Raw genomic sequence first — 16550 nt, 5'->3', positions numbered from 1 at the left:
CACACAATGGAATATTACCCAGCCATGAAAAAGAATGAAACATTGATCCATGATGCTACAATGGGACCAGCCTTGAAAATATCAATCTTGAAAATAAAACAGCCACTTATTTTACCAGCAAAATGGGTTTATTCAGGAATAGAGGAATTGCAACTCAGGACACACAAGCTATGATAAAACTATTGGCAAAACGGGAACAGAGGAGTTGAAACATTATCTTAAACAGAAGGAGGATGTTGGGAGGAGCTGTTTTGGAGGAAAGTAAGTGTTCAAGGTAGTGACAGTTTCTCATTGGCTGAATTGTGGCAGGTTCATTGGCTGGGCTGTTGTTGGGCCAGGGGAAAATCATCCTTCATCCTGCTGGGGTAGCAAAGTAGACTCCTTCCTTTTGGGGTTTGCATTTGACAATGAGTCAGTAGGGCACAGAGCTCCCTCTTCTGACCTCCTATTTATTTATTGAGAGAGAGAAAGAAGGGGCAGAGAGTGGAGAGAATTTTTTTTTAATTTAAGATTTTATTTATTTATTTGACAGAGACACAGCAAGAGAGGGAACACAAGCAGGGGGAGCGGGAGAGGGAGAAGCAGGCTTCCCATGGAGCAGGAAGCCAAATGCGGGGCTCGATCCCAGGACCCTGGGATCATGACCTGAGCCAAAGGCAGATGCAACGACTGAGCCACCCAGGCGACCTGAGGGAGAGAATCTCAAGCGGGCTCCACGTCCGGCAAAGAGCCCATCTCACAACCCTGAGATCATGACCTGAGCCGAAATCAAGAGTTGGACGCTTAACCCACTGAGCCACCCAGGTGCTCCAACTCTGTTTTAAATGAGGTTGCCTTCATTCAGTTTAAAAAAACATCATGCTGAGTCTTTCACTGAGTGCCAGTCATAGAAGGTCACATATGGTATGATTCCATTGATATGAAATGTCCAGAATAAGTGAAATCATAGACACAGAAAGTTGGTTAGTGGTTGTAGGTGCTGGGAAGGGGGGATGTGGAGTGACTATTTGGTGGGTAGGGGTTTTCTTTAGGGGTGATGGAAATTTCCCCAAATGAGATAGTTGTAGTGGCTGCACATCGTTCTGAACGTACTAAATGCCACTGAATAGTACATTTTAAATGGGTTAATCTTATGATACATAAAATGTTTTCTTAAAATGGGAAAGCTGGACAACCACCATGTCTCAGGAACCTTGAGGATATAGAATTTTATTCTATTAAAACTGTACTCTTGTCATGAGCAAAATTTACCTCCTCCCCAACACCCTTAATTGCCAAACAGCCCCGGGCAAGGAATCCCATCTACTTACCTTAAGGGAAGCTCCACCAGCCCAACCCAGCGTCCAACGCGCGCTCGGTTTGCATGGTCACGCCCACTCACCAAGCCAGTAGCCGGCCCCGCCCCCCACGTGTTTTGCACCGGCCCCGCCCCCTTCACGCACTGGCTACTGCTCTCAACAGAAACCACGGACGGAAGGCTTGGAGCGATCTCATAAATAATGCATCACGTCAGCGGACAGTGGGGCGTGGTTTCGACCCTCGCCAGGCGGAGCCAGGGTCATGAATTATGCATGTTGAGGCGGGGCCTGGAGGTGCGCGCGTGTCGGGGCGGAGTCCAGGCACGGAAGTGGCCCCCTCTGGGGCCTTGAGAGGTAGGGGCCATCTACACCTCATGAATATACAGCACATCGGGGCGGTGACCGAGAGCTTCGCCAGGCCCATAGGGGGCGCGACCAGCTGCATTCATGAATAATGCAACAGTCGGCGGGCCGTGCAGAGGTGACTGTGGACTTCGTTAGATCCAGAGGGGGCGTGGTCAGCCGCGTCTCATGAATAATGCAGCGCGTCAGCGGGCGGCGGGGTGGGGCGGGGCCGGCGCGCGGGGGGGGGACGGGGGGGGGGGGGGGGGGGGGAGCGATGGTCGCAAGATGGCGGCGCTAAAGGAGGCTAGGAGCTACGGGCTGTCGTGCGGTCGGGTCAGCGACGGCAGCAAGGTGTCCGTGTTCCACGTGAAGCTCACCGACAGTGCCCTGAGGGCCTTCGAGAGCTACCGAGCCAGCCAGGTGAGCGGCGCGGGGTCCGGCGCGACCGTCGGTGACGTCGAGGCGCAGGCCGGCCTCATGCGCCCCTCGCGGAGGCGTCCTGCCCTGGGCGCGCGGGGTCCGGCGACCGGGGTGCTGCTCGTGGGTCCCTGAGCCGACAGGTCGCGGGGTGGGCACTTGTCCGGTTGAGAGCGCGGGGAACCGCGTTCCTTCACGGCTCTGGGAGGTGACACTGGCGGGCGGCCCGGGGCGGCCGAGGGGCCCCGAGCTCACGCATCTGGTCCGCGGGGGGGGGGGGGGCGACTGAGTCGGCACCTGGAGGCGTTCGGAGCCTTTCCCGGCTCACCCAGCCCCTGAGCAGGAACTGAGCTGTTCACCTGGCTGGGGGACGGGGGAGGGGGTTGGGGAGGCTTGAGGCTTTTCCGTCCGGGTCCCAGGCAGGGTGGGTCAGTGGGGCACCGCTGTTGGGGCACCTGTGGAGAACCTGTTCCGTCTGTGTGGGGAGGCTGAGTCTGCACTTGAGGGCCGGCAGTAACACCAATGAAGCCCTTGGAATTGGGCTCACTTGACTTCTTGGTTCGTGACAGGGGGAGTTTGGTCAGAAACTGACAGCTTGTTTCCAACTCCCCTGCCCCTCGCAGGTGACCCTGTCTCACTGAACATTTTTGGAGAAAGGAGTGTTTTGATTGGGGGAGAAGCTGTGCATGTGGGGGGTCGCAGGTATGGTGCCTTTCCCAGGCTGGGGGAGCTCTTAGTGGGCACCTGGGAGGGAGCTTTGGCCACCGCACCTGGCTGCTGACTCTCAAACTTCTCAGGGGCTGATTTGGACCCATCTGGGGAAGTTAGAGGCGTTTCACTTCTGCCACCTGGCTCAGGGTGCGTGGGTTGGGGGGAGGCTGCTGTGCACCTTCTTTCAGGCTTGATTTGGAGGCACATCTGGGGCCCTGGTCAGAAACCTGCTTCTTCCCATTTCCGTTTGTCGTGGTGCCGTCTCTGTCGGGACAGAAGTTGCAGGTGCCCAGAGTGGTCAGGACCTGAGGGGAAGTGGTTTCGGAGCTCTTTTCCTTGTTACCTGGAAAGTGGGGGCTTTATAGTCATGAAGTGACTGGGGAGGGGTCTGGTGTCCTGCTCAGGGAGGCTTTGCTCCCTGTGTGTGTGTGTTTGTGTATACTGGGAATGGGGGGGCTGAGGGCGGGTGAGGAGAAAGACTAACTAGGAAGGAATGTGGCTTTCTTCCTGCCCCAGACTTGTTCAGCACCATTAGCTAAGCTGGGAATTTCTTCCCCTGTTACGTTCCCACCACTTTCCTGGTGCCCACCCTTCCCGTGCTTCTTCCCACTTTTTTGGGCAGTTTCCTTCCTGTCCTGGGTCACAGTTTCCCATTCGTAGAAGGGGTCGTTTTTTTTTTAGAACAAGTTCTCCCCTTGTCAAAAGGATTCCTCAAGATGAGGCTAAGGTGTCCTTGCAGGTGAGGAGTTGGGGCGGGGGGCTGGGGGGAATGACCTACTGTGTCCAGCTCAAGTCTCCCTTCCTTGTGAAATTCCAGTCTGGAGTCTTTTCCCTAGGCAATTCTGACTTGTCCTGCAGGAAGGCAGGCTTTCCTAGAAACAGCTGGGGAAGAGCTCATGAGTCATGTAAATAAGGTGAACTTGGTACCTGGTCACTTAGGAGCCCCGCCTTCCCTGCCATGCTGCCCTTACTTGATCTAGTCATCCGGAAGGCCCGCCTGTGTGTCCACCTCATGCTGTCACACGGCTATTTTTAATTTAGGGTGTTGGTTACGTCCCCTAACTAAGCTGGATCTTCCTCATGTGAGAGTGAAGGTAACTGCAGACTCCAGCTCATCCCACTTGGAGCCCAGCTGTGTATGTCAGCCAGGAGGGGCTCCCTTGAAGAACTTCTCCAAGCCAGTTGGGGCATCTTGGCCAGCTGGGCTAAACTGAGGGTGACCCAAATTTGCATTTTTTCAGAAGCTGATTGGTCATTTAAGTTACCTGGCAATTTCATATTTAACATTACTTGTTGGGCATTGAATCAGGGCACCTTGGGTGCTTTTGGGTGGTGGGCATGGGGAAAGTGACTTGAAGAACTGGTTTGTGTGACCAGAGAAGTGTATGGGTTATTAACAAAACCTCTTATGTATAGCTGTCAGTAGTGTCTGGAGTTTTCTATTCTGTAGCCCTGTGGTTATATGGTTTGCCAATGACAACTTGTGGAGAGGGTTTTTATTTTTACTTTTAATTGCAAAGAGGCTTTTACAGATTCAGATGTGGCAGAGGACTGGAGAGGAAGTTCCTGTGAAACTTTCTCTGTGGCCCAAGAGAGCCTGTAATCCTAGCTCTTAGAGTCGCCTGAGTAAAAGTCCCCCATGGTTTCTCTCTCCAGAGGGGTGTGGAGTCTGAACTGCCCTTGTGCAGACCTGGTGGCAGCCTGGAATGTGGCAGAAGGTAATATGCGCAGCTGCCACCGTCTAGACTTGGGCTTCGTGTAGTTTCTCCTTGAATATAAAAAACTCGAGTGAGTCCCCTCGCGGCTGCTCCCATAGATCTCCCTTTTGACTGTGATGGGCTACTTCTGGGAGAGAAGAGAGAGGAAGTGTGGACCCATCCTTCCAAGATAGCGTCATGCGCCTGCTCAGAGAAGTGTTCCCTGGCCACTCTGAGGAAGTGTCCTTCCATGGGGTGCCTGCCTCAGCCACCCAGGTATTTCATTTTTGGATTTGGTGGGCTCTGTTGCCGAGTGACCTTCTCTTCTCCTGGTTTATAAGCTCCTTGGTGGAGAGGAGCATATTGTTTAGTAAAACTTGAGGGCCCAGGGAGGGGCTCAAGAAGCCTGAGGATTGTAGCCTATCTGGGTTTAAATGTTGGTTCTAGGGGTGGCCGGGTGGCTCAGATGGTTAAGCGTCTGCCTTTGGCTCAGGTCATGATCCCAGAGTCCTGGGATCGAGCCCCGCATCGGGCTCCCTGCTCAGCGGGAAGCCTGCTTCTCCCTCTGCCTCTCCCTCTGCCATTCCCTCCACTTGTGCTCTCCGGCTCTATCTCTCTGTCAAATAAATAAATAAAATCTTAAAAAAAAAAAAAAATCTTGGTTCTACCTGCTTGAGGCCTTGGGCCAGTGTCTGACCATCCTCCCAGTCTGGATCCCAGTGCCCAACCCTCTCCCAGCTCTGGATCCTTCTTGTCCTCAGGATTGTGCACGTCCCAGTATCTGACCCCCCCCAGCCCTGAGTCCTTCTTCTCTCAGGATTGCAAGATCCCAGTGCCCTACCCTCTTTGAGCTATGGATTCTTCTCAGGCCTGGGAGGGTCCTAGGGCCTGGCCATTTCTGAGCTCTAGATCCTTCTCAAGACTATGAGAGTCCTCGTACCCAACCCTTCCCAGCTCCAGGTCCTTCTCTCAGGGCTGTGAGGGTCCCAGTGACTGGCTTCGTTCTGACCTCTGGATCCTTCTCAGGACTGTTGAGGGTCCCAAAGCCCTGCTCTGCCTAAGCTCTGGCTCCTTCTTCTTCCAGGGCTGTGGGGATTCTTTTGACACATATGTGGCCATCCGTGTAGTCTTGACACCTCCCCCCTCCTGCTGTGTTCTCAGCATTTGGTGCCTGTACCCAGAGCTGGTTCCCACCTGGAGGTTTGAATAGAGACTGTGGGAGACAGGGAGCCTGGGCTCCTGCATCTACCTGAATCTGATTGAGCACCTGGTTTGTATAGGGCTACTGCTCAAGTGCTGGACGTTCAGAAGTGACCAAGATGGGCCCCTAGCGTCATGAGCTGACATTCTGGAGGCAGGAGACATATTGTGAACAGGGCAGTACAGAAATCGGTACAAAGACTTGTCAGCAGTCAGCATAAGGAAGGAAATAAAATGGGGTGATGTGATGGTGCGGGGCGGTGTGAAAGGGTACTGATTGAGAGACTTGCTTCTAGGAGCTGCCAGAGCTGAGGTCCCCTTGGTGAGAGGTCCTGTGCAGGCAGGGGTGGGGGTTCCAGGCATGCTGCCTTCAAGCCTTAAGACACAAGAGGCTGGGGAGGGTGTTGGGGCATGGAGGGCAGTTGCTGGGGCTCCATCCTGGGGAAGGGTGTGTGGGGAAAGGAGGTGGAAGGGGCCTACAGCAAATAGTCCATGACTTGTAGAGCCGTGCTAGGGGCTGCCCGCAGGCTGCTAAGGGGGCGGCTGTGTGGATGTCAGCTCGGGCACTGGTGGCAGGAGGAGCCTTAATTTAGCCTCTGTTCCTCTCCCACAGCGAGGCCCCGGGAGGTAGGCTCATCTCCCCTTCCCGGGTGTGTGTGTGCTTGCGCGCGCGTGCGCGCCCACTGCGCCCTGAGCAGGGCAGCTTCTTGTCAGCTCTGTCTGCTTTTCAGACCGGCCGTCTTCAGGAATAGCTGGGGCTGCCCAAGACTCGGGGATGTCTTGGCTGTGGGCCGGGCCCCCCTAAGCCCTTTGTCCAGGCTCCTGTCATCTTCTTGGTGACCTTGGCAGGAAGGCTAGCTTATTGTTTTCCCTGTGCATTGGGGGCATTTGGGGCTCAGAGGGTCCCAACACCTGTGCTCCACACCCCCCCATGCCAGCACTGGCCCGAGCTGCACGCGTTCAGCTGTCCGTCAGCCCTGTGGTGAGGAATGGTTCCCCACCAGGTGAGGAAACGGGAAGAGACTCTGGGAGGCCAGGTCACTGGAAGGAAATTCCCAGCTGGGACGGGACTGAGAACCAGGCGGCAGGCTCCAAGCTCTGCCCCCTCTGAAGGGAGGTGGCCTGGCCGCGTGGGCCAGGTGGAGCGGCCTGGCCCGTTGGTGTCAGGAGCATGGCTTCCTGTCTCCTGCCCTCTGGCTGGAGGGGTTCAGTTTACTTATGTGTTTCAGAGTGGGCTCTTGATAGTTCTGGGCGGGGTGAGTCCTTCCTAGAAGGTGCATGTCTCATAGGTGCTTTGGGAGGACGTGTGAGTGACCCGGGGTGTGGGGTAAGTGATGGAGGTTTCTGCAGGCAGCCAGTGAGGTTCTGTGTGAGGGGCCAAACCCTGCCTCAGCTGCTCTGACCCTTGACTAGGCTTCCGGCTTGCATGCTGTTCCTGCACCACGGTGACTGTGGTGATTGTGTGTAAACAGCAGGCTGCTTGGCGGAAACTCACCCTCTGTTGACTCATCGGCAAGGCCAGAGTTCATCACCCTTGAAGTAGTTTTGACATCATACCCGGATTGTGACATCTCTGGGGAGTCTTTGAAAATAACACTGCTTCTCCTGTTCCGAGTAACTGGTCCTGGAGCAGACACTGGCTTCGGGAAATCTGCTTCCGTGGCAGTAGCCTTGCTTGATGCAGCCTGCAGGCCTGGGCTGGCCATCCCTGTTGTGCCTTTGGGGTTTGGCCTTCTCTGGGTCCTTCATTTTTAGGGCCTTCCTCCCCTGCTTCCTGACTTTATGATTTTCCCTTTGGTCTGTGGCGAGCACGGCCTGGAGTTGTCTGAGATCTTACCTCCAGCAATATGTATAGCTGTTTTGTCATTTTACTCTTTAATAAAAAAGCTGGTGTCCGGATGAACCATTCAGAGAGAGACCTCCTGTGCCCATACCAAGTGGCCGCACTGGAGTCTGACGCTAATTATATTCTCTGGGCTCGGTCCCTCCCTGGCCATGTTGTGACGCGGATCTTGACTGAGTCACCAGGTCAGCGGGGCATGTTGGTGACTCCCCACAGCCCTTCTGGGGGGGAGTGGACCGCGCATGTTTGTGAAGTTCCTGGGATCACTGAACTCTTATTTAAAAGTAACACATATTGAGAAGTTTACTATAAAGGGAGTATAGCTCAGCATAGAAAACTTGGAATACCTGAAAGGAGCGACTTCTGTTCCCATGGGCACAGGCCATGGTTGTTGTTGACACCTGGGCGCCTTCCTCTGTCTTGTGTCTGGGCACCTCATCATCACAGTGGTATGCTCATATGGTGTTAGGTCTTACTTCCTCCCTGACACCGTCTTAGTTCTGCTATTTAATATAATCGTAAGCTTTACTTTTTAGTGACTGCATCTCCCTTGCAGTGTGCACCCTCATGGATCAGTATTCCTCAGTATATGCGTTTGGGGCACCACACCGATCCTGGGGATTCCCGTGTGCTGGGAGCCTTGTCTGCTGTCCCGTGCTGAGGGCTGTGCAGAGGCGCTGAAGGGCAGTGAGGGACATCCCTGGTGTGCCTGTGCCTCAGAGAGGAGCCTGAGGCTGCGTGTGGCCGAGTGGGTACAACTTTTGTATGTTGAAATTGAGGCTTCAGAGGGATGTGGTCTGGCCCATGGTGGTGGATGGTCAGGGAGGGCAGGACTAGAGGCGGTGGCTGGGTAAGGAGGCTCGGAGGGCCTGAGCTGGGGTGGCACTGGGGAATGGGCAAGGGGACAGATGTGAGAAGTGTTTGGAAAGCCACCTGTGGCTAGTTGGGGGAGGCAGACATTTCTAACCTTTCCTGATTCTGGCCATGTGGCAGAGACATCTTCACACTCAGCTTTATTGTCGTGCCTGAGCTGGGTTTGTGAGAGTCGGGTTATGCGTGGCTTGAAAAGATGTTGACAGCCGCCTCTGGAGTGACTCTGGGCTGGAGGAAAGATGAGGGCAGCTGATCGGAGAGCTGCTGTGGGTCTGTGGTGGGTGCCCGTCATTGTCACCATCAATGTCGAGGGGCAGGGTGGTAGATGTGTATATGCTGCCTCATTGATGCTGGCTACAGAGCCCACACTTTTCTGGTTTGCTGCTTTTGTCCCGAGATGTGGATGTCATGTGGTTCTTTCAAGCGTCCTGAGTATAATTGGAAGGTGTTTTGAACTGATGTGGCAGCTCCGGAAGCCGGCAGCCTTTTTTTTTCCCCCAGTTCTTAGATTGTGTTCTTTGCTCGGGGGTAGTTGGATGCCAGGTTTCCCTTATTGTGCTGGTGTTGACCAGTTTCTGGATAGTGGGTGCTCTGGATACTGGAGGAGCCAAAGCTAGATGGAGGGCAGGTGATGCTGCCCAAAGCGTTGAGAAAGTTGGGTCGAGGGCCTTGTGCCCACTCATCACTTCCCAGCTTTTTCAGATGTGCTGTGGAACAGGCAGCCTTGGATCACCCCATCCTTGAGAAGTTAATGAGCTGCCTGGGATTGAGGACTGTGGCTAATCCTCCACGCTTTTGTGCTATTGTGGGTGTTCTCACTGTTCTTCAGAGGGGAGACTAAGGCTTGACTCGGGGACATCTTTCCTGAATGTGTGCCCTTCCAGCGACCCCCACTCCTACCTTGGGCCATCGGTGGGTGTCAGCTCCTCACTGTTTGCCTTGCTGTCCCTGTGTCCATCTTAGACATGTAGGGAAGGTGTCCTAAAAGGAGGTGCCTCCCTCAAAGGATGCTGAGGACCACGAGTTGGGGTCAGGTAGACTGGCTCTAGCTAGTTCCAGTTGACAGTCTGGAGACCTAGGCTTCCTCCTGAGCCTCAGTTTCCCTGGGTTGAAGCAGCACCTAAGATAGTAGTGGGCACCCCAGGTCAGAGGGTCCTGTCATCCCATCCCTTCTGGTCTGTCCCTCACCCCCCACCCCCGCAACTTCCCACCTTATATGCGTGTGTTAGTTTAAAGTTTAAAATATCCACTCGTTTGTCTCTATTGTAAAGGGTTTCTTTTTTAAATAAAGAAATGGCTTTCCCCAGATTCTTTAGCAGCTTTCCTGCAGGAAGCCCACCCCACTGTGTTGAGGGAGCTGGGCCTTTCTGTATGTCTCCCTTCTCTGTCCCTTGAGCAGCCTCACCAGGTGCTGATGGTGGAGTGGGCAGTGGGCAGGGGCCATACAGAGCAGAGGAGGGGCAGGAAGTGCTGGCTGAGTTTCTGAAGAGACTTCTGACCTGGCCTGGGAGTGACTGCTGGTGGAGTATGAGGAGTCAGGTCTAGAGCTCTGGAGGCAGTGGCTCCATCTTTGCCTTCAGGTTGCATGTGAGCTCATGGCTGTTGGGGAGTCACATAAGGGCAGTCTCGAGGGGCCAAGACCTCTCTCCACTGGAGAATGCTGTTCCTTAGGGATGAGAGGTGGGGGTTCTGTTTCCACCACCGTCTCTACCCTGGCAAGTGGAGCCCCAGTGTGTAAGGGCTGAGTAACAAGGGGCCACCCCTTGTATTTCCCTACGCTCCTTGGCCTCTTTCTGATATGGGGATGGGTCCACTGCAACCCTTACCTGGACACGTGCATGTGGCCTCGTCGTCCAGACTGACTTGGGTTTTGCTGGTGGGCTGAGGCTGGCCAGGTGCTGTTCTGGGCCTAGGGGCTTCCTGGTGGGCAGGCTAGCCAGGCTGCATCCCAAGGTCCTCACATCTCTGTAGGGGAGGCGCATTAAGAGCATGGTGGTGGTGGTGACCATGGGTGATGACTACTGGGAGGGAGAAACACAGCGGGCTGTGGGCAGGAGGTGCTGTGGGAAGTGGGGCAGGCGGAACCGTCTGGGAAGAGTCTGAGATTCCCAAAGTCTGCATGAGATCTGAGAGGGTGGCCGCAGGAGGGAGGCTGGGGTGGTGGGGCAGCTGGAGGGTGTGGGGGTAAGGGGTGCCCAGGCAGGAAGTTGGGGTTAATTTCTTTTTTTTTTTTTAAAGATTTTTTATTTATTTATTTGAGAGAGAGAATGAGAGATAGCGCGAGAGGGAAGAGGGTCAGAGGGAGACGCAGACTCCCTGCTGAGCAGGGAGCCCGATGCGGGACTTGATCCCGGGACTCCAGGATCATGACCTGAGCCGAAGGCAGTCGCTTAACCAACTGAGCCACCCAGGCGCCCAGTTGGGGTTAATTTCATCATCTAGCAGACTAAGCAGTTGTGACTGCAGTGACCTGTGCGGGTGTAGACGAGCTCCATCCCCTGCCTAGACTCACTGTGGGGGGACTGACCCAATGCTGATTTCATTCCATTTCATGGACAAACGTTTTTTCTGGGGAGTTCCATCCTATGACAGGCCATGGTCAGGGAGGCCTTGAGAGTGCTAAGACCAATCAGTGGGAGTCTTTACTGGAACCTCTGAGAGCCTTTCTTAAATTTTATTTTTCTTTCTTTCGTTCTTTTGTTCTTTCTCTCTCTGTCTTTCTCTCTCTCTCTTTCTTTCACAGTTCCTTTCCTTTATTTCTTCCCCTTGTAAAGGGAGATTCAAGTTTCTTGGAGACTTTTTTTAAAAAATTGTGGTGAGATACACATAACATAAAATTACCATTTTAACCATTTTTTTTTAAGATTTTATTTATTTATTTGACAGAGAGAGACAGCGAGAGAGGGAACACACGCAGGGGGAGTGGGAGAGGGAGGAGCAGGCTTCCCGCTAAGCTAAGCAGAGAGCCCGACGTGGGTCTCAATCCCAGGACCCTGGGATCATGACCTGGGCCGAAGGCAGACGCTTAACGACTGAGCCACCCAGGCGCCCCTCTTCTTAACCATTTTTGACTGTACAGCTCAGTGGTATTAAGTGTGTATGCAGCCGTCATCACCATCCCTCTCCAGAACTTCCCCGTCTTCCCAAACTGAAACTCTGTCTCCATTGCACTAACTTCCTGCTCCCTTCCCTCAGCCCCTGTTGTGTGCCATTCTGGTTTCTGTCTCTATGAATTTGATAACTTTGGGGATCTCCTATAAGTGAGATCATATGGCATTTGTCCCTTTAAATTTTTTTAAAGTTTGTTTGTTTATTTAAGTAATCTTTACACCCAACATGGGGCTTGAACTCACGACCCTGAGATCAAGAGTTGCATGGTCTGAGCCAGACTGAGCCAGACAGGTACCCTTGTATTTATCTTTTTTATGACTGGTTTCTTTCACTGATCATAATGTGTCCAAGGTTTATCCATGTTGTAGCATGTGTCAGTTTCCTTCTGTTGTGAGGCTGAATAGTATTCCATCATATGGATATACCACGTTTTGTTTGTCTGTTTGTCTGTTGATAGGCGCTGGATTGTTTCCACCTCTTGGCTGATGTGAATAATGCTGTGAACATGGGCATACACACATTTGGTCAAGTCCCTGCTTTTTTTTTCTCTCCCAGTTTTATTGAGATAATTGAGACCTAGCACTGTATAAGGTTAAGGTGTACAGCATAGTAATATGACTGACATATATCATGAGATGACAACAAGTTTAGTTAACATTTAGAATCTCATGTTGATACAAAAACAGAAAAAAAAGTTTTTTAAGAACTCTTTTAAGATCTTTTTTTTTCTCTTTTTAAAGATTATTTATGTGAGAGAGAGAGCACGAGCAGTGGGCAGGAGCAGAGAGAGAGGGAGAAGCAGACTCCCCACTGAGCAAGGAGCCCAATATGGGGCTCAATCCCAGGACCCGGCTTTTTTTTTTTTTAAGATTTTATTTATTTATTTGAGACAGAGAGAGAGAGCACGAGCAGGGGGAGGAGCAGAGGGAGAGGGAGAAGCAGACTCCATACAGAGCACAGAGCCCAACGTAGGGCTTGATCCCAGGACCCTGAGATCATGACTTGAGCAGAAATCAAGAGCCGCGCGCTCAATGGACTGAGCCACCCAGGCGCCCCAGGCCCCGGGGGTCTTGACCTGAGCCGAAGGCAGATGCTTAACTGACTAAGCCACCCAGGCGCCCTTAAGATCTACTTTAAGATCTACTCTTCACAACTTTCCTGTATATCATATAGCAGTGTTGGCTGTAGTCATGTTCTATATTACATCTCTGGTGCTTATTTATCTTATAACTGGAAGTGTGTGCCTTTTGAGCCCCTGTCTCCTATTTCCCCTCCCCCCACTCCCTGCCTTTGGTGACTACAGGTCTGATCTCTTTTTCTGTGGTTTTTCTTTTTTTTTTTTTTTTTAGGATTCCACACAAAAGTGAGATCTTACAGTATTTGTCTTTCTCTGTCTGATTTATTTCATTTGAGTCCTTGTTTTCACTTCTTTTGAGTATGTATCCAGAAGATGAGTTGCTGGATCATATGGTAATTCTATGTTTAACTTTTTTTTTTTTAAAGATTTTATTTAGTTTACAGAGAGAGACACAGTGAGAGAGGGAATACAAGCAGGGGGAGTAGGAGAGGGAGAAGCAGGCTCCCTGCTGAGCAGGAAGCCCTTTGAGGGGGCTCGATCCCAGGACCCTGGGATCATGACCTGAGCCGAAGGCAGACGCCTAATGACTGAGCCACCCAGGCGCCCCTCTATGTTTAACTTTTTGAAAAAAACTGCCAAGCTGTTTTGCACAGTGGCTGCCCCATCTCACATTCCCACCAGCAGTGCACGAGGGCTCCAGTTTCTCCAGCCAGCCATCCTCACCGACACTTGTTCTTTTGTTTTTTTGTGTTTTGTTTTGTTTTGTAATAACTCTACTGATGGGTGTGAAGTGGTCTCTGAGCCTTTAAAAGTATGTGACTGTCCAACGAGACTTAGGATCTGTTAGGGTTCTGACACCTGCTGGACCATTGATGGGCTTAAGAGACCCGTCGCAGGTGATAGAGAGCTGGACCCCAGTGGAATAAGGCCATGTTGGCTCTTAGATTTGAGGTGGGCTTGGGCTAGCTTCAGGTCCTGCCTGAGGTAGGATCTTGATCAGGGTCACCTGGGTGCAGATGGCAGGAAGGGCAAAGAGAGCTGTTACCATCCCCCAGCCCTCCCAATGGCAAAACTTCTGTGTCCCTTCCTGTCCTCAAACCAGACAGAGGCCCTGAGGGTGATGGGCAAGGCTAGGCTCCGCCCTTTGGCACCTGAGGCTCTGGGCCCTTCCCTGGCCGTGAGTTCAGATGGGGTAGAATTTGTGCTTTGGTGAATTTACCTCTTTGTGTCCCATGGTGAATCACAAGGTGACTGGTGGAAAATGGGCTTTCTTCCAAATAGGAAGTGGCCTGGAGGCCCCTCAGGTCAGGTGCTGCCCTTTGGAAGCGGTGGGGGGGGGGGGGGTTATTGGACAGGCAGGGAGCTATGCCATTGTCTTTGTTCCTGCCTTTGGCTTGGCCTTGGGGCTGGGGCCTGTGCACGAAGGTGGATGGGAAGGAGGAGTGGTGTTTTTTCTGACCCTGTGGGCAAATGCAGTTCACTTGCCCCAGGGCTTCTGACTGTGGCAGCCGTGCTCCCTGCCTCTGCCCTGCTTCCATCCTCCCTTCTCCTGCAGTGCCAGGGACTCCATACTTGCTTTCAGGCCCCGTAGGTAAGCAGAGGCTGATCAGAGTGAGGTGGAGGGACTGGGCTGAGGAGGCTGTCCCTTCATGCTGCCCTTCCTGGTGGTGGTGGCACCCCTGGGACCCTGGGGACTTTTGGAGTAGCCTCGCCTCCTGCCATTGGCCTGAGGAGGGTAAGTGGGCTGGGAGGTTCCTTTTCTTATTTTCCCCTTTCTTCTGAACACTGACTTTATGGAGGATATTCCAGCTTCCTGATACGGACCTTGTGGTTCTCGCCACATCTGGAGGGGATGATTTAAGTGTCCTATAGCAACACTTACAATAAGGAGAATGCCCACCGAATGAAGTCGGACAGCTCGGTTTGCAGTAGCTGGAGGTGGAACATGAGCTTAGCATGGCTTTCCCTTTGACAGTGGGCACCTCCTGCCTGTGACCTCCCTACTATGTTCTTCTCAAGGTCCTGACCGAGATCCCATGCCTTGTCCCCATCCTGGCTGCTCTGTTTCCCTTCCTTCCTTCCTTCCTTCCTTCCTTCCTTCCTTCCTTCCTTCCTTCCTTCCTTCCTTCCTTCTTTCCTGATTTTTTTTATTTATTTGAGAGAAAGAGAGTGAGCCTGAAGGAGGATCTTGATCAGGGTCACCTGGGTGCAGATGGCAGGAAGGGCAAGGAGAGCATGAACGGGGAGGGACGGGGGCAGAGGGAGAAGGAGAAGCAGACTTCCTGCTGAGCAGGACCCAGGGATCATGACCTGAGCCAAAGGCAGGGGCTTAGCTTGGCTCGCTCTGCTCTGCTCTTCTCTTTTCCTCTGTCTCTCATTCTTTTAAGATTCATTTGCACGCATGTGAGTGGGATGGGGGGATGGGGGCAGAGGGAAAGAATCTCCAAGCAGACTCCCCGCCGAGCACAGAGCCTGATGCAGGGCTCAGTCCCAGGACCCTGAGATCATGATCTGGGTCAAAACCAAGAGTCAGCCAACTGAGCCACCCAGGTGCCCCATGGCTGCTCTGTTTTCTGTAGCATTAGTGATAATACCGTTAGTTGTAGTGGGCCTCTTTTTGTCCTCAAGGAAGCTGAGGTCTGCTGTGCCTAGTGTTGCTGCCGAAGCTGCTAGCCCCGAAAACGGAGGTCTCTGGCGTGTTTGCTGCCCTGTTAGGTGAACAGAATTGGATAAGGATGCCAATGTAGTAGACCCTTATGGCATTCTTTTCTTTCAGTGCCAACCTTAGAGTCTAAAACAAGTTGGTAAACCATGACCCAAGGGGCAAATCCAGCCTGCCAACTGTGTTTATATTTTTTTGGGACAAAAGCATCATTTATGGCTGCTTTTGCTGTATGACAGCATCTGAGTCTTAGTGACAGAGATTGTCTAATTCTCAAAACCTATGAAATTGATTCTCTGGCCCTTTACAGAAAAAGTTCAAGAGCTGCTGGTTTGGAGTGTTGGGATGGGCGTGTGACATGAGGACTATGTGTGTTAGTGGCATGTGCTGTCCCGGCCTCACACCCTGGGCCCCTGTGCTCTGGCATGCCGCCCTGTGGGTGGTGGCTTCCTGTCACATCTCAGGGCTGGACTAAGATCTTGGAGCATCCTTTTGGTCTGGCCTCTTCATTTCACTGATGGGATGCCTAGAAGGTGGTGGCTGACCTGAAGGTAGATTAAATTGCCTCAAACCTGAGGATGTCTGCTCTGGGACTGCCTCCCTCTACCCCCCACCCCTGATTTCATGCAGACTTGGAATGCTTCCCACCCCATGTGCAAGTCCCCGGGTTTCCCAGGAGCTTTTCCCAGGCACAGTGTCAAGACTGACACAGCCTCTGGTGGGCCTGGCTTTTTTATTTGTGACCTGCTAGTGAACTTTGGACACACATTCACACACAGCCTGGCAGGAAGGGCCAAGCATGGGTGTCCCTGGTGGAGCTACAGGGCAGGCATCTGCCTCCCATTGGAGTGAGGCTCTGGCTGCAGCATGCCCCTCCCATCTCTTCCTCTCCTCAGCCTCAGTTCCATGGGGATACAGTGGGACCAGTGTCATCTTCCAAGGGAGGATTGTGCTCAATTAGGGGTTGGTTGTTTGTACGGGTTTCAAAGGTGTGCTTCATGGCATGAAGAACAACCAGATGACAGTGGCTTCAGATGGGTCCCTTGTGTGGAGACAATAGGCAGCAGGTGTCTTCTGTTCCCTAGGAGTGAGCTTTCCATGGACTGGGGGGCCTTGATGAATCTTCCAGAGCTTTCTCAGCTCAGGATGAGTATCATCTATAAATGGATTCTGAATTAGATACCAGCAGCCTGAAAAACCTGGAGAAGGGCTTCTCAGGCAGGCCTCTCTGCAAAGGGGCTGAGGTTTCTGGGTTCTGGCAGCAGAAATGGCATAATTTTGCTGTTCTTACCTTTCTTTCTTTCTTTTTTTTTAA

At 52.7% G+C, this 16550-nt stretch overlaps 1 protein-coding gene across 3 annotated transcripts in view; it reads left to right on the top strand.

The window, feature by feature from the left end:
* The first annotated feature begins 1905 nt into the window (after positions 1–1905).
* ELL (elongation factor for RNA polymerase II) overlaps positions 1906–16550 on the top strand; it is a 72076-nt gene continuing 57431 nt past the window's right edge. For all 3 annotated transcript variants that reach the window (XM_025884877.2, XM_073900989.1, XM_025884876.2), the window contains exon 1: positions 1906–2063. In XM_025884877.2, coding sequence (XP_025740662.1) covers positions 1929–2063 — 135 coding nt within the window. In that variant the 5' untranslated portion in view covers positions 1906–1928. The remainder of the gene's footprint in view (positions 2064–16550) is intronic.

Source organism: Callorhinus ursinus, unplaced genomic scaffold, assembly GCF_003265705.2.
Source record: "Callorhinus ursinus isolate GAN/ISIS: 27379988/994484 unplaced genomic scaffold, GSC_fseal_2.0 scaffold15, whole genome shotgun sequence".
NCBI lineage: Eukaryota > Metazoa > Chordata > Mammalia > Carnivora > Otariidae > Callorhinus > Callorhinus ursinus.
The sequence above is the reverse complement of the archived record's forward strand: the minus strand, read 5'-3'. Positions and strand labels throughout refer to the sequence as shown.